The sequence below is a fragment of the Macrobrachium nipponense genome, chromosome 10, assembly GCF_015104395.2.
Source record: "Macrobrachium nipponense isolate FS-2020 chromosome 10, ASM1510439v2, whole genome shotgun sequence".
NCBI classification, from domain to species: Eukaryota; Metazoa; Arthropoda; class Malacostraca; order Decapoda; family Palaemonidae; genus Macrobrachium; species Macrobrachium nipponense.
The window spans coordinates 42,758,251-42,780,750 of record NC_087204.1 but is presented as its reverse complement, the minus strand read 5'-3'; the positions used below and the strand labels follow the sequence as shown (position 1 = coordinate 42,780,750).

Below are 22,500 nucleotides of genomic sequence, written 5' to 3'. Positions count from 1 at the left end.
GATTCCCATTTATTACATTTTCAGGATTTCTCAAACACTTGCACACATACGCACACACACTATAGAACAAGTTGTCTCTACTGAAACTCTGCCTCCAGTCCTATTTTTTTTTTTTTTTTTTTTTTTTTTTTTTTTTAACTTTCTCATCTCCCGGCACCTCTTCATCTTTCAGAAGTCCTTGTACAGCTGAAGCACGCGCAAAATTCTCAGGGGTCTATTTATAAGTTTTCTGAACGACCTAGTTTTCGCAACTGGGCACTCCTGCAAACAGCAGAATGTCTCTCTCTCTCTCTCTCTCTCTCTCTCTCTCTCTCTCTCTCTCTCTCTCTCTCTCTCTCTCTCAGTACACTTATCTGTGCATAAATATTTGAAAGATGTTCACAGAAGTGAGAGAGAGAGAGAGAGAGAGAGAGAGAGTCCATGCACCCCATAAGAACCGACAAAAGAGCATTTCGAATGAGAGCCCAACGACAGCGCAAGTAAGCCTCTCAAAACATGAAATATTCAAGAGGGATCTTGACATACCGCCACCAGCACCACCTGCCCCTATATAACCCTCAGGGGCGGTAGTTCCCCTATTCTAAGTATAGGTTGGGAAAGAAGGGGGGGGGGTGTGGGGGCTGATGTGCAACAGAATAAAGTAACAAACAACAAATGAATAACTTTAAAGTATAGAATTATATGCACTGCAATTTACTTAAAAAGGCGATGCAGCTTGCAAGATATATATAATATATATATATATTATATAAGCTATATATATATATATATATATATATATATATATTATATATTTGTGTGTATATATATATATATATATGTATGATGTATGTATATATGTGTGTATATATATATATATATATATATATATATATATATTATATATATATATATATATATAACGAGAAAATATGCATTATATTTCTTCTGCTCGAAATACTATTCGATCTAAACAAAGAACAATACTACTCTTTCCTTGTATTCAAGACATCAAAACCTACTGTATTTGAAGAATTCGTCTTAGTTGTCAGAGAGAGAGAGAGAGAGAGAGAGAGAGAGAGAGAGAGAGAGAGAGAGAGAGAACGAATTCCTTGAAAAAAAGGGAAACCCATCATCAGCATTTTGGTTGATATCAAACGAAATACGAAGGGTAAAGGTTCGTCTCAACAGAAGCGTCTCCTATTCTTGTGAAGGTATCCTTGTATACCAAAAAGATCACTACAAAAACTTACGTAAATAACAGAGAGAGAGAGAGAGAAGAGAGAGAGAGAGAGAGAGAGAGAGAGAATACCAACGTGGTATAACAATCATGTTTTCTACAGAGACAAGATACAAAAACGCAAATAATTTATTTTTTACCAGAAATACTGACATTAAATCAAAGGTGATATTTTGTATTAGAAATAACTCTAGTCAAAAACATAAGCTCTTAAAGGATACAACTCAACAAAGGCCGCTACCTAAAATTAATGAACAGTGGGCGCTATTGATATCGAACGCAAAAACTTGTCAATAGCAAGCAATATCAGTTTTGAGCCGCTCTCTCTCTCTCTCTCTCTCTCTCTCTCTCTCTCTCTCTCTCTCTCTCCTTAACTAGGGTTATGAAGGACGTCTGAGGAGGCAAACCGGTTCAGGGATTAGTAAACCTCCTCCTTCAAGGCCACTTCGTACCGTTTCACCTCCTAGGTTTTCCCAACACGCTCTCACCTGACACGGAATGAGAATGATCAGAATGATCAATGCGTCAAAACTGTCATCAAGAGCGCCATACTATGAACACATGCACACGACTTTAAACACCGTCAACATTATATATATACATACACAAACACACATATACATAAATATACATATATATCTATTACATATACATATACTATATGTATTACATATACATATACTTTATGTATATATACTCTTCGATATTCATACTCTAATTCCTTTTCCTAGCCCTGAACCCTGTTTTCCTTTCCCATCTACTAATGATTTAGTTTTAATATATCACCTCAGAGAGCACAACCAGACACAAAATGTCTAATTTAATCAATATACAAACCCTAGAAATTTAACAGCCAGCCGTATTAAGCGTCGAATACTTCAAGTTAGATGGTCAAAACTTATTAGGCCAGCAATCAATATATTGACTAAATTAATCTTTCGAAAAAAAATGTTAAAGTAAAAAAAACAGTAAGGCTTTTATTCCTCTCAAAGATCAATACCATCTTTATACTTTATCTTTCTAAAATATGCAAGAGATAAAACAGGTGAACAAGAGACAGCCGAGCATTACTCATTTTCACATTCTATCTATCGACAACTCATAAGATATAAAATATATAAAATAACACAAAAATTCCAAAGACACAAGGTCATCGCTACACTCAAAATGCTCACCCTTTGAAGAGCCAAGTTTAGACAAATCTACTACAGTCCTTATCGCCATTAACAAGCACAGCCATAATTATCAAACTCTCTCCCCTTCAATGCCTCACCTGTAAGTGGATGTGAAGGATGGGGGAGGAAAGGGGGTGGGTAGGGGGGAGGGAAGAGACGGTAAAGGCAGGGAGATAGAAAATAAAGGTAGAGAGAGAGAGAGAGAGAGAGAGAGAGAGAGAGAGAGAGAGAGAGAGGAGAGAGAGAGAGAGAGAGAGAGAGAGACTTTGTGTTTACCTATATCATATGTAAACGAAAACGAAGGACACGTAAAAAAAAAATTCTATGAGAGAGAGAGAGAGACTTTGTGTTTACCTATATCATATGTAAACGAAAACGAAGGACACGTAAAAAAAAAATTCTATGAGAGAGAGAGAGAGAGAGAGAGAGAGAGAGAGAGAGAGAGAGAGAGAGAGAGAGAGGGAATATTAGTTAGTGGCTTCTGAATACGCCAAGGTGGCCCTATCTTCTTAATCAGGCGGCCCCATTCATAACAGCTTTTATCCTATTTTCCGTTTACTATCTTATTTTTACAGCTGCAGATTAGCATGTTGCCAGACCAAGTCCCAGCCAGACGAGGAGGATTGGCCGTGAGGAGACCGGGAATGAAGGAGATAAAAAAAAAATATAAAGGAGACCAAAATATTAAAAGGAATATTCAGTACGAAAAGGGGAACGACGAATTCATACAAGGGCTAACAATAACAGGCGTGAAGGCAATTACAAATAAAACGTGGAAAAGGAAAAACAACATCGGCACACTAAAGCAATAAAAATTACATAAACAAAACGTAGGATACATAAAAATTCAAAAGTATAGAACAATATTAGCCGTGAATGGAAAACAACAGCTTTTATTTGTCGTATAAATAAAAGATACCAACGACTAAAAGAACGCAATGACGAAAGAATAATGTATATGAAACCTCTGAATTGAAACGATGAACAAATGGAAATGGAGATATAAAATATAAAGAGAATAAAGTTGGAGCAGATCAATGGATATTAAAATTGCATATTGCACAGCAAAAGATGTCTGGACATAACAGAGGGTCGAAAAGAATGGCAAAATTTAAAATACACTGTTTTATCTTGAGAGAGAGAGAGAGAGAGAGAGAGAGAGAGAGAGAGAGAGAGAGAGAGAGAGAGAGAATTCTAGTATTAGACGAGCCCTAAGAAACAGCCCTCATCTACTATGCATTCAACCTGCATCACCTTCTTCCTTTTGAAAACGGAACAAAAATATCTTTTTCTGTTTAAACTAAAAGTAGGAACTTTTATGTCGGGACGTTTCAGACAGACAGAAGTTTTCCCGAACGGACCATATTGGAAATGTTTTGCATTTCAGAAGTTAATCGGTCTTTTACACGAGTGCTTGAGTCTTCTCAATTCGGACATGTCCGGTCGAATGGCCGTGGATCGCGAGTTTCGACCTTTGAGGCAGAAGTACCACTAAAGCGGGATTCATTTGACTCATAAAATCCGAACACTCAGTCGTTCCATGTAGTCACTAACCGAAAATAAGCCCATTTAAGGGTCATTTTCGTCCTAACTACCGACATTTTTTCCCCCCATCCACGGTGCCTACAACGGCAATGTAGCTTGTCCTCACTCGACAATGTGGTCATTTCCGGTAACATTTGTAATGTGACGCACGTACAAGTCTATACATTAAAGGTTGTGGAAAGGTTTTTACAAGATCACAAGAAACATTCAATTTAAATACGAACGTCTCCCACAAGTAATAAAGGAAATTCTAACATCCTCGTACGAACAAACACCTATTCCTCAGATATTCTTGCACACACACACACACTTCAAATACACAACCCCCCGGTCTCTCTCTCTCTCTCTCTCTCTCTCTCTCTCTCTCTCTCTCGCACACCTGTAAAGGAGTTGCGACAGGTGTTTCTGTCGGGGTCTCGGCACAACTTTGCTTCCAGGCTAATTAATGAAAGGAATTGTCTTGCCGTGTTCAGTCCTTCCTTAAGCGTTAGTAATCTCTCTCTCTCTCTCTCTCTCTCTCTCTCTCTCTCTCTCTGTGTGTGTGTGTGTGTGCTGTGTGTGTGTGTGTGTGTGTGTGTGTGTGTGTGTGTGTGTGTGGAAACAGCATATAAAAACCAAAATAAAGCCAAACAATAATTCAAGAACTCTTTAAGGCACAGAAACAAAAATAACGATGAGAATTTGAACCGGCCGTAACATGGTGGGAGGAAATGGAGAGAGAGAGAGAGAGAGAGAGAGAGAGAGAGAGAGAGAGAGAGAGAGAGAGAGAGAGAGAGAGTCTGTGATAAGAAAAATAGGAAACGTGACCGCGGTGAAAAAGGCTGGATTTCAAAAAGCTTATTCACCGACGTATAGATTTCAAAGAGCTTATTCACCGGCGTATGAATGGGGAACCAGACAGCTCCAGCCCAGCATATACTGACCTGAAATCCCCTTAAAATAATAAATCATCCATGAAACCAGATTACAAAAGTTCAAAAATAAACTGGCCGCTCATGTTCTGTACTCCCCAGCCTCAATTCCGTTCATCTCGTAATGCCTAGTGAAGCTTCGCCATTAATGCTTCCTGAATATTAGATTCTAGTTCTTTTTATCACTCGCTCCATATTCTTTTTGTCTTCATTTGCCAATAAACATACAAAATACATATATATATATATATATATATATATATATATATATATATATAGATATATATATATACGTATATATAATATATATATTATATAAATATATGTGTATGGGCAGTATGTAGTATGTATGTATGTATGTCAGGTATGTATGATGTATGTAGTAGTATGAGTATAGTATGTATGTGTATATATATATATATATATATATGTATATGTACATATATAACATATATGCATACATACATATAAATAATTATACATGTAGTATATATATATATATATATATATATATATATATATAAAAAATCCTCCTGCAGACATCAGAATTCCAGATTTGATTCTTCATTTGGTCTTAGGCTTAGTAGTGATAAACCTATCCAAAAAAAGTGAAGAAATATATACCTATGAAAAATAAAATATATATACATATGTACTATATACATATATATACATACACAACAATATATACAATAAATAAAGGAAGAATTCAAAAAATGCAGGTACCATCTTGTGAACCTAATATCCCTTTCGTTGCCACCCCGACACGCAAAGTAAATTATCTTATTTAAAGATGGAGGTATCACTCACTGTAGCCAGAAACAAGAGAAAGCAATAGGGAATATTTTGACAACGAAACATGGACTATCAAGAGATAAGTATGTATATAGTACTTGCTCCGCCACGCACTTATACACACCTACATACATATATATACAAACATACATTCTTATATATATATATATATATATATATATATATATATATATATAAATATACTATATATATATTATTATATATATAAATATACATTATATATATATTATATATATAAATAAATACCTACATTATATATATATAAAAATAATATATATAAATATATATATATATATATATATATATATACACACACACATATATATATACATACATATATATAATTATATATATATATATATATATATATATATATATATATATTCATTCACTAAATATTACGCAAAGATATCAATTGATATCAATTTTCACTTTACCATGGGAATATGTTACACTTGCCTCTGAAGACGCACTTATGTTTTATACAATTCTCTTTCCAAAGAAGTTATTTGAATTAGCGAAAAAATATAAAATACATATACATGCAGAAAATTTCAATAAATTAATACAGAGAGAGAGAGAGAGAGAGAGAGAGAGAGAAGAGAGATGAGAGAGCGAGAGAGAGAGAGAGAGAGAGAATTTTTCCTTCTACTATATTTTTCGAATAGAACAAGATAATAACACTATTTAAAATAGTTAACTGGAGCCAAACCAGTAAATAATGAATAAAACTACTCAAGCTCTACTAAAAAAAAGTTAAAATTTAGATTGCTAAAGAAAAATCACCGTTTACAAATGCATGGATTCTATTGAATGGTCTTGCCAATACACTATTAATTTTATCGCAGAAGTGCAGAGGAGCAAATTAATTGAGTCTTGATATGAATTGCGCATAAAAATCAAATGAAAAGTAAAATACAATTATGCTGAAAATATGATGTTGCAAATATGAGGGAAACGGCTGGAATGAGCTGACCTCTCCCGGGCAATGTTATTAATCAGGTTAAATATTCATGATACCAAAATTTCATCATCCAAAAGAGATGCCAAAACATACCACCAATTTATTGTGCCGGGGTACGAAATATATATGTATATACGTATATAATTTATAATGTATTGGTATGTAATTATATGTATATATGTATATATATAGTATATATTATATATATATTATATATTTATATAAATATAAATATATATATATAAGAATATATAAATTTTATATATATATATATATATATATATATATATATATATATATATATGTAGGTATTTAATGTTTGATTTTTCACGTGGCTTAATATTTTCATGAACTGTTACCTTCAACTGATTTTCATCTTCAAATCTTACAAGACTTGAAACCATCAGGCTGATCTGCATTCTACAGTGCAAAATACAAAAGGAGATCGTTAAATAATACAATGAACAAAATTCATTTAATCCATGTTAGAAAAAGATTATTTCCAGGGTACTCTCTCTCTCTCTCTCTCTCTCTCTCTCTCTCTCTCTCTCTCTCTCTCTCTCTCTCCTTAACTTTCTTTAATGACTTGAAAATCCTCTGACATTTACAACAGATTTTAGGAAGAGTTCCCCTTAAAGAAGTTACCTTTCTCTACTCCTTTGCAGTCTGTCTGTCTCTCTGTCTGTCTGTCTGTCTCTCTCTCTCTCTCTCTCTCTCTCATACACACACACACACACACACTCAGCCTCTACGGCACAATTATGTCTGGTATGCAAATTGCAACACAATTAGGATAGCAAATATAGATAAGAATGCTGACGAACCGACAATACGCTAAACAGAGTAATAAGGTTTATTAGAGTATTCAGAATAGATGAATCCAAGTAAAATGTCATCCATGGTTTCTGTATACATACACGCATGCATACACAGGTACCGGTACTTGCTTGTAGAATGCCACCATACACGAACACCCAACCTATTGTTGTCTTCAGTAAGCCCGGGAACATCTTGGTATATTTTGTGGCACACTCCAAATTCGGGGAGAGAGAGAGAGAGAGAGAGAGAGAGAGAGAGAGCGAGAGAGAGAGAGAGAGAGAGAGAGAGAGAGGTTAGTGGTGGTAAATGTAATTAGGAGTGGTGGCGTTCGCAGGGGGTATAGAGTAGATGGCAGGCAGGTTGGTGGGATATGAGAGAAGGGGGGAAATCGTAAGGAAGGGGGGGGGGGTGTTTGGGGTCACACGCGAGCAAGACCTTGTGTCGTTCTCTGGGCGGCAGCAACATGACAGCTGCAACCTACATACATACTTACACACACACACACACACACACACACACTCAAGAGCAACGCCAACAAAATTTGGAAGTGAAAAATATTGTTGGAATACCATTCGCGACCACGGGTTTCGCAAGTCGTCTCTCAATGCAAGGTTCTCTTGGTGGCAACGTTTTCACGTTGTTTGTTTATTTGTTTATCTGCACTTTTCTCCCCACTTAAGCAGATAAACCCTTGTTACTTTTAGAAATTCAAATTGCGTTAGTGAGGAAGTCTGTTACGATTTGGTATTTATAAGATGCACAATTGCTTTTAGACGAGATGAACTAAAAATATTAAGACATGGCAGTTATAAGTAGGACTGTGGTAGTGACTTATCTTTCCTCTCTTGAGCCATCCCTAACTAAAGGAAACAGTAATTGCTAAACAACATCATATATATAGATATATATATATATATATATATATATATATATATATATATATATATATATTGCAAATCAGAAGACAGGAGCAGCAGCTCGGATGATACACGATCGGGAGTTCATGGAATATCGTTATATTTTCATACGTTTATGTCAAGCGACGTCGTTTCACGTCGCTTAATGCATTTTGCTAGGCTGAAAAAGCGGTTTTAAACAATAAATACTTGTATACATAATGTGAAAGGTATATACAAAATTTATTTCCCACCTTATTTATGTCTAAAACAACACATAAAGCAAAAATGAACAAAAATGGGGAAAGATAAGCAACAACAAAGGAGCACTGAACACCTACCCACATTGATAGCGTAAAGAATAACATAAATGAAAAGGACACAGGGTTTAAGAATTAAGCAATAAACAGCTGTGTTGACGATGATTGGTTGTTGAGTGTTGGAATGAACAATTTGATCACTATGGATTCCAAAGTGGTTAGTTCCTCTTCACTTCGCACTTTTCCCAAAATTTAGGATCCTTATTCCATTCCAAAGAAAGAGTCGACCCTCTGTTTGCAACTAACATGATCTAAAAGTATACCTGTCCCGAATGTAGTCTGGGTATATTGGATGCACCAGGAGGCTACCAAAAGTTCAAATTTGTTCTCATCAGGGGGTTAGCTTCAGAACTGGAAGCAAATTATCGAGCCCTGATCAATCCAACATAAGGAATCATGCTAAAATATGTAAAACACACATGGACGCCAACGACTTCAAAATTGTGGGAAAAGTGGGAAGTGAAAAGGAACTAACCGCATTGGAATCCATAATGATCAAACTGTCCATTCTAACACTCAACAACCAATCATCGTCAACACAGCTGTTTATTGCTTAATTCTTAAACCCCGTGTCAAATGCGTAACTTGCGCAGATTGCTTCATCCACGTAAACATATCGACGGAGCATGTCTCAAAAACGACCGTGGCCAGCGTCTACGCTAAAAGAAAAAAAAACCGTTTTATCTCCAAAAAGAGTACATCACTACAAAAAATACCAGCGTTCGTAGTAACTTCCCCTCTTCCCCACACACGCACACATCACACACAACGACAAAAGACCGTGACGTCAATGAGCGCCGTGACGTCAGCGACTAGAGAAATCAATTTCCGAGCAAATTGGCAAAAATCAAACAGAAAATAATAACGTAAAACGAACATGAAAAGGTGACTTCAGGGACAAAGAAAAAAAAACACTCTTTCATTGGGTGAAATTTCATTCGTCGATTAAAAAGATGAAAATCTCTCTTTTTCCCTCCTGGCGTCCGAGAGAGAGAGAGAGAGAGAGAGAAGAGAGAGAGAGAGAGAGAGAGAGAGAGAGAGAGAGGAATTCCTCAGAGTTGATTCCCCAAACTGATATTCAACAGACGACGAGGAAAGGGATGCTGATAAAAACAGATACAGGATCCGGATTATGACAAACACGTAAAAAAAAAAATCCGCCCGAACTAAAATTTGGAAGACTTTAAAACCAAGGCTCAATTGCAAAAGTTGAGGTTATGATTCAGTGGCAATTACATAGCAAATGCTATCCATGGCTACTAGTTTCTAAATATTGTTTCCCATGGGTCGTCCAAAGAATAGCGTCAACATACAAAAAAATTGATTCTACATTTAAAAAATAACTAAAGCAGTAAATTCAGTGGTATAATAAATATTTATATATAACATGACTGATGGCAGTGTAAGAACAGGCTAAAAGCACAAGTATGTGATAAAAGTACGTATTAGCTGGCACTTCCGGTTACTCCAAATGTTTAAAAAAATAACGAAAGAACAGACAGATCATATATGTTTGCATTCATGCTTGTGGACACATACGCAGATCACTTTACGCAAAACACCTGTTTCGTCGACTTTCATGTTTCAACATTTTGTAGCCGTTGCCCAATATGCTGAGACGCCAGTTGATTATACGATTTACGTACTATACTTGATAACATCTACATATGACTCGTTTACTTCTGCAACTACAAATGATTCGAATAAGTATTGCAGCGCCATGAATCTGCTGCTGCTGATTCACTGACTTCCGTTGTTTGTAAACTCCCCTCCCTTAACTTTTCTTTCTATTTCTTACATATTATAATTGCTGTTACTTTAATCCAGTTGCTGATAGAGCCATCAGAATCACATCTGTCCCATTCAGAACAGAGGGTTAGACCCTACCGTCAATATCTATCTTTAACATCAAGAATGAATTTTAACTTGTCCCGAGATCAACACAAGCTACGTTCTATGTATTCTCTGAAGGAATGTCACATTTTCGCAGATTTGCATACAAAGGTGAGTGCAAGATCAAAGGCACAAAACACCAATTCTTTTATCAAGAGGTCCACCAAAATTATCAAAGTACTTTCACGTAAGAATTTCCCATTTTTTTCTTTTTAGGTAATAAAGGAGGTAAAACAATTATCGTAAATATCGACTGCATGACTGATAAAATGAATCATAAACACTCATCACAACTTGAATACGAATTGTTTACACACATAAGCTGCGGTCCCTTACTCACTTTGCCTTTGGTCTTTTCAGTTATATTTTCTTCGGCCTCTGTGGCCCTGGCAATTGTAACTACAGACAACTATCAATCAATCATGTATCTCTTTCCTTTCTTATATCATCAGTCTCAGTTTCATGGCCATTTTAGTGAATCCTTTACTACATGCTTCTATTCTCTTCAAACTGTATACACAAACACATCCCATTTATTTTTACTTTTTTTACCTTACTACAATATTCTCTATTCTCTACAGTACTTGCAACACAGTATCATTTAAATATTCCGTGCCCTTCACTCGTCTTTGATTTACTCCTTAAACATAATAGTCTTTAATCTATAATCCTTTTACTGTAAATATCCTCGCTTTTCTATCCCACTGATAATTACTGAAAAATGTCTCCATTTCCCAGAAACGTTAACGTTAATGCAAAAGGATCTCGATTCCGCAATCCCTTAAATATGAGCCAACTGCAAGTGTCGTCAAGACATCCTTTGGCCTCCTCCCCAACTCACCCTCACCCCCCACTTTCTTCCCCAAGCTCATTTTATACTTCCTTCCGTCCTTCCTTCCTTCCTTCATTCTTTCCTTCTACTCCCTCCGCAACAAAGACAGCCATTGTGCGACATTCTCCTCCTGCCTACCTTTTCCCGCGTTGCCTTGAATTCAATTCCATTCTCTACCGTAATTCAACGCTGCGAACAGTGTCCTTATCTGGTTTCTGTGACATAACTCTTAGCCCCCCCCCCCCCCCTCTCTCTCTGTCTCTCTCTCTCTCTCTCCTCTTCTCTCTCTCTCTCTCTCCGTTAAGAAAGTGCAATGGAGTGGGGGGGGGGGGGTGGGAGAGAAAACCCAGTTGCCGCCTCATTCTCTCAGTGCCACCTGCGAATGCTATTTACATTTTTTTTCTTTTACCTTAACGCAATACCATTTGCATGAGCAAATAATTGCTGGATTTGTCTAACTTCTTCACGTATTAGAATTATTTTGCCGATCTGCTTCATACCACAAGCTCCTCGAGTATAAATTACCTTCTATACTCTAAAAAGTGAAAGGCAACTTGAAAACATATACGTAACTTACATTACAGGGGACCGATGTGGGAGATAACTACATATATATATATATATATATATATATATATATATATATATATATATATATAATATATATATATATTACCACGGTTCGGCAAAAATAACCAATACGAAATAACGAAAAAAAATAAATGAATAAATAAAAAAAAGGACCAAAGAACGCCAAAGCCTATATAGTCTTATGCATAGATAACCCAGTATCTATCTTTACGCCCATGTATTAGAATTTTACATATTTACATTTACATCCGGCAGGTTCCCGCATTTACATACACAATCAGCAGTTTACATGCACAGACGGAGGAACATGTGCAGCCTCGACCATACAACGCCGGTGATTCTGACACTCCATACTTTTGAGACAACCCTTAATCTTCATCCCCACCAGCGCCCCCTTTTATATACACCAGTCCATAACATCCCCCACCCCTTACCCACCCTTTCCCCCTCCCCTACGCTCCAAGAAACCCCAATTCTAAGAGCTGCAGGGAAAACCATTTTCTTCCTTCATTTCTTGGAAACCCATACAGCTTGTCTTTATCTACAATGAGATGCAGCTCTTATTTTCCCTTTTACATTAAGATATTACTCTAGAGAGAGAGAGAGAGAGAGAGAGAGAGAGAGAGAGAGAGAGAGAGAGAGAGACTGAGAGAGAGAGAGAGAGAGAGAGTTTTGCGAAGCGCAAACGTATAATCCATAATCCACTATATATAAGAGAATTTCTCAAAATCATAAAATAACATTTTCAAAGGATATGTGATTTTTGTTAATCAATGTCCCCAAGTTGTCCATGAACAGTTAAACACAGCCATTTGAAAAACAGACAAAACACATAAGCAGTTAAGATTCGATAACACGAAGAGTCGTGGACTGTAATTATAAAACGTTATCCATCCAAGTTGGCACAAATCAAAATTTTTAATTCACGTGTATTTTTCTTTCTGAGTGATCTAAGATTGTAAAATATCCTCAAAAATAAAGTGCATTTTCCAAATTCAGTCGTTCGATTAAAGAATGTCACCAATTTTCAAGCCGTTTTTTTTTCACCGTTTTTTTTTTTTTAATATCAGTGTTATCATTTCAGTCAATTTTGAATATGAACTGAACTGAATATGGAATTTAGGCCATACGCCAAGCACTGGGACCTATGAGGTCATTCAGCGTTGAAACGAAAATCGAGAGTAAAGAGGTTTGATAAGTGTAACAGGAGGAAAACCTCCCAGTTGAACCATGAATCAATTGTTATGAGAGGCTGGAAAGTAACATGGGAGAAGGTGAATAAGAAAGGAGGTACAGCAAAAGGAACAAAAGGGGTTGCAGCTAGGGACCTTAGGGACGCTGCAAAGAACCTTAAGTAATGCCAATAGTTAGGTCAATTTTGGACACCTGGCCTAAACTTTCTAACATTCGCAAATGTTTAATATAATTCTTAAAAATACGAGGCAGTAATAAATAAAGTCAATGAAAAAATGAAAGAAAAAGATCTAGGCTCATCAGATGCTATTAGAAAAATATGACCCTTGTATTTTCAACGCTATCAAATTGAAATCTAAAGCTATTATTCCGTATAATTTAATAGGATTGAAAACATTTCTTGAAGGGTGGTTAGAGAAAAATTATCGACAGTGTATATATATATATATATATATATATATATATATATTATATATATATATATATTAGACAGAAAACGTTGGCGAAAGCAGGCCACAGCATATGGAAGGACAGGGTGACAAGGATATAGCCGGTCATCAGGTAATAGTACATTTATTGCCGACGCGTTTCGTAACACATAGTTACATCATCAAGGCTAAAAGAGAAACAACCACAAATTAAAAAATACATGAAACATAACTTTGACTTTAAGAGTCTCAATAAATATACAAAAAACATACATAAAATGAAAGCAATTTAAAAAGCACCTGCTAGACTAAAAAGTTGAAGACTGAGTGATTCGGAGAGAAGGAGAAGCAGCAAAGAAAGCCGGTTCAACCCAGATACAACTGTACAGAGGAAGTGTGTGAGTTCAACTTGGGCACTAACTGCTTAATAAACAACGACTCTAATATAAGCAGTTCGTGTAAACGGCTTGTTTGGCCCAAGACAGAGAAATCAGTATAATTGATGGTGGTTTTACAAATTTTTGCATGATTTCTGATATTTGAAAATTCTGGATTGGACACTCTGCAGCCAGTACGATGACTTACACCATTATGTGAATCAGCTCTGACTTTTAGCAATCGTTTAGTCGAACCCACGTAAGTCCCCAAATCACATCTGGGGCAAGTATATTTATATACGACTGACGATTGCAATATTGGGCAGAGTCTGTCTTTAAATTTGAAAAGTGATCTTATTGTAAGGGGATTTTTTGGAATTAATATAACTTGCAACATATTAAATTGTTTTTCAATTGCAGACTTGAGATTCCTTCTAAATTTGTCGTCTTGGATGTATGGAATACTGGCATATAGTTTCTTTCGTGGAACAGTGCTTATGGAAGGGGAGTCCGATAATTTCTTATTTAGAAAATTCTTGCAATGTTTGAAGAAAACATGTGAGGGAAACCAGTTATCGGAAAAATATTTACACAGGAACAATATTTCTTTATGATACAAATCCCAGGAAGAGGTTAGAGTGTAAGCTCGATGGAGCAAGGTAAAAATTGAATTAAGTTTAAAATTATAAAAACAAGCACTATAAAAGTTTGAACCCAGACCGGAGAACGTCTTTTTTCTAAAAACGGAAGTGTTAAAACTATCACCACTGCGAAACACTAAAACATCCAAAAATGGTAATCGATCATTTTCCTCTCTCTCTAATGTAAACTTGATATTAGGATGCAATTCATTGATGTATGAGAGAAATTGATCAGCATGGAAAGCTGATTTGAAAAGAACAAAGGTGTCATCGACAAACCTTTTATACACAAGAGGATAAGGGGGAAAAAGCCAAGGGGAGCAATTTTCCAACATGTCCTCCTCCAGGGAGCACATGAAAATGTTGGAAAACGTGGGACCAAGAGGTGATCCCATTGCCATTCCGTCAACCTGTTTATACAGATGAACATTAAAAATAAAGGCAGTGTCCAGCACTGCTAATTGCAACAATTTCTTAAAAAGGCAACGATCATAGTTTAAAAAATAAGTGTCATTAGGTTTCAATAAAAATTTATCTAAAAATAACCTCGATTGTTTCTTCTACTGGGACATTTAGTAAATAAAGATTCAACATCGTAACTGGTCATATATAAGTCAGATGACACCTTTGTTCTTTTCAAATCAGCTTTCCATGCTGATCAATTTCTCTCATACATCAATGAATTGCATCCTAATATCAAGTTTACATTAGAGAGAGAGGAAAATGATCGATTACCATTTTTGGATGTTTTAGTGTTTCGCAGTGGTGATAGTTTTAACACTTCCGTTTTTAGAAAAAAGACGTTCTCCGGTCTGGGTTCAAACTTTTATAGTGCTTGTTTTTATAATTTTAAACTTAATTCAATTTTTACCTTGCTCCATCGAGCTTACACTCTAACCTCTTCCTGGGATTTGTATCATAAAGAAATATTGTTCCTGTGTAAATATTTTTCCGATAACTGGTTTCCCTCACATGTTTTCTTCAAACATTGCAAGAATTTTCTAATAAGAAATTATCGGACTCCCCTTCCATAAGCACTGTTCCACGAAAGAAACTATATGCCAGTATTCCATACATCCAAGACGACAAATTTAGAAGGAATCTCAAGTCTGCAATTGAAAAACAATTTAATATGTTGCAAGTTATATTAATTCCAAAAAATCCCCTTACAATAAGATCACTTTTCAAATTTAAAGACAGACTCTGCCCAATATTGCAATCGTCAGTCGTATATAAATATACTTGCCCCAGATGTGATTTGGGGACTTACGTGGGTTCGACTAAACGATTGCTAAAAGTCAGAGCTGATTCACATAATGGTGTAAGTCATCGTACTGGCTGCAGAGTGTCCAATCCAGAATTTTCAAATATCAGAAATCATGCAAAAATTTGTAAAACCACCATCAATTATACTGATTTCTCTGTCTTGGGCCAAACAAGCCGTTTACACGAACTGCTTATATTAGAGTCGTTGTTTATTAAGCAGTTAGTGCCCAAGTTGAACTCACACACTTCCTCTGTACAGTTGTATCTGGGTTGAACCGGCTTTCTTTGCTGCTTCTCCCTTCTCTCCGAATCACTCAGTCTTCAACTTTTTAGTCTAGCAAGGTGCTTTTTAAATTGCTTTTCATTTTATGTATGTTTTTTGTATATTTATTGAGACTCTTAAAGTCAAAGTTATGTTTCATGTATTTTTAATTTGTGTTGTTTCTCTTTTAGCCTTGATGATGTAACTATGTGTTACGAAACGCGTCGGCAATAAATGTACTATTACCTGATGACCGGCTATATCCTTGTCACCCTGTCCTTCTATTATATTATATACCCATATATATATAATTATATATTATATATATATATATAATACTACAAATACTATATGTATATATATCATTTATATATAATATATATATATTATATATATATATATATATATACATACATACAAATACATATATGTAATATGTATTTATCATATATAATATATATATATATATATATATATACGTATATATATATGTAAAACTTATGACTACTGATTTCAAAATGTCTAAAATCTGATTCTAGGGTTAGAAAGCGGATAGTGTTTATTGCACTAAAAGCGTCCCGGACCCCATCACCTCGTCACAGTGTTGTGTTTTTAACCGCAGAAGGTACGAGTCTGGGCTTTAACCCTAACTACATCTCGCTCGTTCTAAAATCCCCTACGAACAAGGGGTCCATCCACGTCTGGCGTTCGGCTTCACTTAATACAAATATACGTACATTTCGTTTTCTAAAAGGTTTCCGTGGTAACGTGTCTTACCAGGATGTAGGGCAGACATTAATTATTCATCTAAAGACGTAAGCGCGCACGTATGTAAGTCCATTTAGTAATACTGATCACAAATACTGTGATGGCAAGCAAACAAAGTCCAAATGCAAGGTGGCATCCCACACTGAAAGGAAATTATATATTCATAGATAAGTCACAAACTTGCAACACCGGAGCAGCAAGGAAACAGAGAAATGTGACTAAGTAGGAGCGAATGGAATTACACACAAAACAAAAAAAGGGGCCATATAAAATTTCTGGACCATTCCTTCTAGTAAAGACATTCATAACGCTTATTTGCATCCAAAAAATGTTAGGGATTCCAGGAAACTAGGTGTTAGTTCGCAGCAGAGTGGCCCCTTGGCCTTTCCTGATAATGACCGCAAGCATGCTCTTTCACGATGGCAAAAGAAAAATAGATAAATCAACTACAGAAATAACACAGCACTCCCACGAATTTCCACGGCTGGTATAATAGGAGAGACGGGGAAGGGTTATTTTTCTCTAGACAAAATGTCCAAGTAGTTATTAACCCCAGCCCCCTCCTCCAGTCAACCCCATAAAATGAAAGGGAGTAGTAAGAACAGTATACTGGAGAGTCGAAGAGAGAGAGAGAGAGATTCCATAACGCCTTCGATATCAACAACAATTCGTATGACAAGCTACATTATTTCGCAACATTACATTACAAAATAAGATAAAAATCAACAAATAGTAAAATAAAGGAGGTTGTTTCGTTAATACAATAATAGATTTAAATAGTGTTTGCATTATTCTCTAATTACAGCTAGATTTAATTTATATATATATATATATATATATATATAAAACCAAACATTTTCGTGCATTTTTCGAAATACACGAAAGCGCTTGGTCAACTCCTTCCATTCCTTCCTCCAGCTTTACGACAATGTATGTATGTATATATATACTAGGTGTCTGCTCAAAACCCCTCTCTCTCTCTCTCTCTCTCTCTCTCTCTCTCGCTCTCTCTCTCTCATCTCTCTCGCCCATATATATATATGTATATATATATATATATAGATATATATATATATATATATATATAGATATATCATATATATTATATATAAACAAACTACAAAAAAGAGCTGCAAGTAAATAAGGGCTGTCTTGAGGTTTGTAGAATGGAGATGATACAAGAGGTAGAACTGAAGGACGCAAGACTAGGAAGGTTTAATGTTGAGGTAACATTATTATCTAGCAGGGAAGGTGTCATCGTAAGATCTGGATGCAGAAAGACAAGAAGACAAGTAAGGGAAGATCAGTGTAATTTTTGACCATGATAAAATACTTAGGTAAGAAAATTGGAACCAAAGGGAAATTATCTTCAATCAACAGAACAAACTGAGAAGCCATGTTGAGGAAGTGAGAAAGTGAGACAGAATATAAGTTACTGAGAGCGATTACAAGCGTTATGATGGAAGTAAAGTGTGCTAGCTTTTGTATATGGAAGAGTGATTGGTCTGCTTTGAAAGTGGTTCTGAGAAAGGGGTATGTTAAGTCTCTGAGGCAATTTCATACTTTCATGGATGGGGTGATTAGAGATAAGGAAAAGAAAATAATTGTGGGTGCAAAGCTCTGGGATATAAATACGACCCCCAAACAGTGAGGGGAACGGTTCACGCTTATTAAATGTTCAAAAAAATATATTTCTAATTCATTCCAACTGCAGTCCTAGCAAGAGAATTGACGGAAGCAATTCACGAACTTCCTGTTATCACCCATACACGGACGCGTTTGTCAACAGATGCGCCGACTCCGAATAAGAGCAGACGTAGAAGCAACTGGCCAAACTCGGAACAAGGAGACTCCCTTCGGCAGTTAATCCGAGCTCACCCTTCACGGTCTTCAAGGGTAACGAGAACAAATCAAGACCCAAAGGGGAGAAAAGGAGCGAGCGTTTATTCATTAATAACGCAGCTCCTCCTTAACGTCTAATAAGAATAACGGTTCGGATTTCCTCCTTTAACGACCAATAAGAATGATGGCGAAATGGAATTAGAGGGTTGTAAATGATAATTCCTGGATCTCCCGGTATGTGATTTTCATTGCTTTATGAAGTCCAGCACTTAAATGGAGAGCTTATCTTAAAACGGAGAGATTTTCAAAGCGAATTGCAATTTAAATTTTGCCATGATAATGTGTTACATACCGAGGGATCAGTTTCATATATCCAGATTATTTTTTTCTCTTACATAGCTTTATCGTGTGAATGATAAAAAAGACATTCACATATATATGTATAAAAAGAATAGCTAAAGGCATAACTTACTCCATTCAAAATATTGAAAATAAGATACTGCAATATCTGAAGACGAGGGTTGCTAAACTAAAGTAAAATGTACAAAAAATTGTATCAAGTTAAAACTTTATTAAAACAGAATAAAAAATTATTTTCAAAATCGTGAAAACCATACGAAGTACATTCATAAGAAAAACATGGGTCATAAGAAAAACATGGGGGGGGAGGGGGGGGCCCGGCACAAAACTTTTCATCCTCGCTGTGCGCGCATACAAAAAAAAAAAAAAAAAAAATTTATGCTGCATATAATCGAAGTAAAAGTCCCGCATCATCAGTCAAGGCCATCAGAAAGTATAATACTTTAGGGACGAAGTTTACAAAAGAACGCGAAAGAACTTTGAGTATGACTGTCAGCTACATTATGTACTTACCGCATCTTAAATTGCAGTATTTTTTCCCCTGGGGCAGAACGTAGTACACACACACATCGATCGACACATACCTGAAAGACACAAAGAAAGTTCAGGTGTAAATAAAAGTCCAAGACGGAACCCCACCTCTTCTGTAACATTAGTCTGTTGAATGATTAACAAGCACCATTACACCAATGACACTAGCAATGGAAGGCTCGTATAATACTGTCATTCAATCCTATAACTAATGATCATGTCAATATCAATGATATATCTTACTGCCACAATATTTCTGTTCCTAGAATATACTCCGTTTCTTTGTGTAAGTAGTACAAAGGAAGTACCTTTCCTACTAACAAGTTATGTCTACCCAGCCCTAAATACATTCAAATACGAAGAATCAACTTATCAACAGTATTTCCTTTCGACAGAGCGTTGGGTGGGCAGACCAGGACAATCCTCTCAGCGAAAAGGAAATATTTCCCATTCCTTGAGAGAGAGAGAGAGAGAGAGAGAGAGAGAGAGAGAGAGAGATCGCAGTTAGGTTTATTATTCATTATGTTTACATTACTAACCAACCCAAAAACCTTATTCAAAATACGAAAAGACGCACGAGGTAAAAATGAAACCAATCTAAACAAGATAATTAAAGTAAGCAAGCAAATATTTCGTGAAAAGCATTGGTACTGGACCAATGGCACAGTCCTAGGTTAAGGACATTACGTTTCTGGCAGCTAGACGTCGCTTATGAGATAACCAGAATCACCGGGAAATAGTTATTCACTCCCTCCTTCAACTACAAAATGTACCAAGACGACGAGGATGGGGACTGAGAACCTCTCATAAAACCTAGGGAATAGTGAATGTAAGATGGAGTAATGAAATAACCAAGCAGACAAGTATATATGTATATATATATATATATATATATATATATATATATATATATATATATATATATAGCGTAGATTGTTGCTTACCATTAATTCTACAGACACAGACTTAATACGGGTTGAAAATCGGTAGTTGCCACAAAAAATTAACAAAAACCCTATCCTTGTTCTTTTCTTTAAAAGTATATAAAGAGAAACCTACAATGTCATCCCACACTTGCTAAAGGAATAAAGGTAATAAATGATTGTGTTACAATTCTTTTCAAAACAATTTCACGAAACAACTTAAGAGCTCCCGCTTGGTATTGTGAGGGTATATATTCATTTATTTTAGGAGTCGCCTCCGCTTCATGAAAATTTTATTTTTAAAGAATATTTGACACCGTCCTGTGCTGCCTGACAGTGTTGAAGAGCATTCAAGTTCCTCAAGTCTTTTCTATGGACATGCCCTAAGTGGTCACGATTACTTTCTCATTCTATGCACTGTGGTCACAATTACTTTCCCGTATTACGTAAAGGGGTTATGATTACTTTCCCACATTACGTAAACAAACATACATAACTATGAATACCTTTCGTAGTAGTTCAGCAACGTACACATCAAAACATAAACTTGGGCAGACCCAAAAGTTTCTCGGCTACATCACAACCTATTACAAGTTCATTACAATAAGTTTTAACACGGTGCCTAAAGGCATCTCCAAGTAAATACAAATTTTGGATAGACTTTAATTTGGATCCGAAGTTTGAACTGTGAATTCCTCGTGTTTCACGTAAAACTAAAATGATAGCAGAAAATTTTTGACAGCGAAACTGAAAACCGGTTCAGAAAAAAAATTAAGTAGGTTAAAATGTCATTTTACTAAAAATGAACGAGGCTAAAATGTCATTTAACTAACATTCAACAATAACTCATTCAAAGATTTGACTTCCTATGCCAGGAAGTAGGCTATTTGTCAACATCCAAAACAAAAGAAAAAAACAATCTGAACACTACTAAATTTACATAAAAAGTAACAGAAAAAAATAATCATACATACGGACTGTGAATCCTCATTCAAGTTTCAACATCATAATGAATGGAAAGAAAAAGTTAATGTAGAGAGAGAGAGAGAGAGGAGGAGAGAAAAAGAGAGAGAGAGAGATGAGACGAGAGAGAGAGAGAGAGAAGAGGGGAAAGAGAGACAGGAGAAGAGAAGAGGAGGAGGAGAGGAGAGAAGAGGAGAGAGAGAGTACCCTGGAAATAATCTTTTTCTAACATACATTAAATGAATTTTAGAGAGAGAGAGAGAGAGGGGGGGGGGGATAAAACGATCTCAAGAAGTAGCAATAAGCATCTTAAACTGGAACTCATCCAAAAATATACACTACTGAATACATACATAATGGAATATTCACCAAATATTTCGCAGGCAGTCGCCTTAAAACTGCCAAATTTTGTCACATCCTCAAATACTAAATAAAATACTACACTTACCAGTCGCACCAGAATAACATTCCAAAATTTAAACCTGAGACCTAAGCACTGAAAAATTAAAAACCGGAAAATACTGAAGCTTTTCGTGTTGCCGACACTTGCTCCAGAGTTTCAAATTAACGTGTCCGAAATCAGGTGGGCGTTCTAGACATGAAGACCCATTTGAGTGTTGGGGGGCCATGGGCTGGGGACTGGATCCTTCATGCACATGGAGCTCGTAAGCCATACTACGTAACCCCCCACACTCTTCCCTGCTGATTATGCGTTATAATAATAATAATAATAATAATAATAATAATAATAATAATAATAATAATAATAATAATAATAAAAATAATAATAATAAAAGAATAGAAAAAATAATGCAAATAATACGTACTATGGCGCAAACACGATAACAACACAGAGATTCATAAAACAATACTGAAAATAATAAGTGCTATAATACAAATGTGATAATAATAACAATAATAATGACATGATCATCAATGCCTCTTTTCATAATGCACGAGGGAA

At 35.8% G+C, this 22,500-nt stretch overlaps 1 protein-coding gene across 1 annotated transcript in view; it reads right to left on the bottom strand.

The window, feature by feature from the left end:
- The window catches only part of LOC135223591 (Krueppel-like factor 6), a 324,163-nt gene that overhangs the window by 58,685 nt on the left and 242,978 nt on the right, over positions 1–22,500 (bottom strand). The window contains exon 3 of the mRNA XM_064262137.1: positions 19,633–19,703. Within this exon, the coding sequence (XP_064118207.1) occupies positions 19,633–19,703 (71 nt within the window). The remainder of the gene's footprint in view (positions 1–19,632; positions 19,704–22,500) is intronic.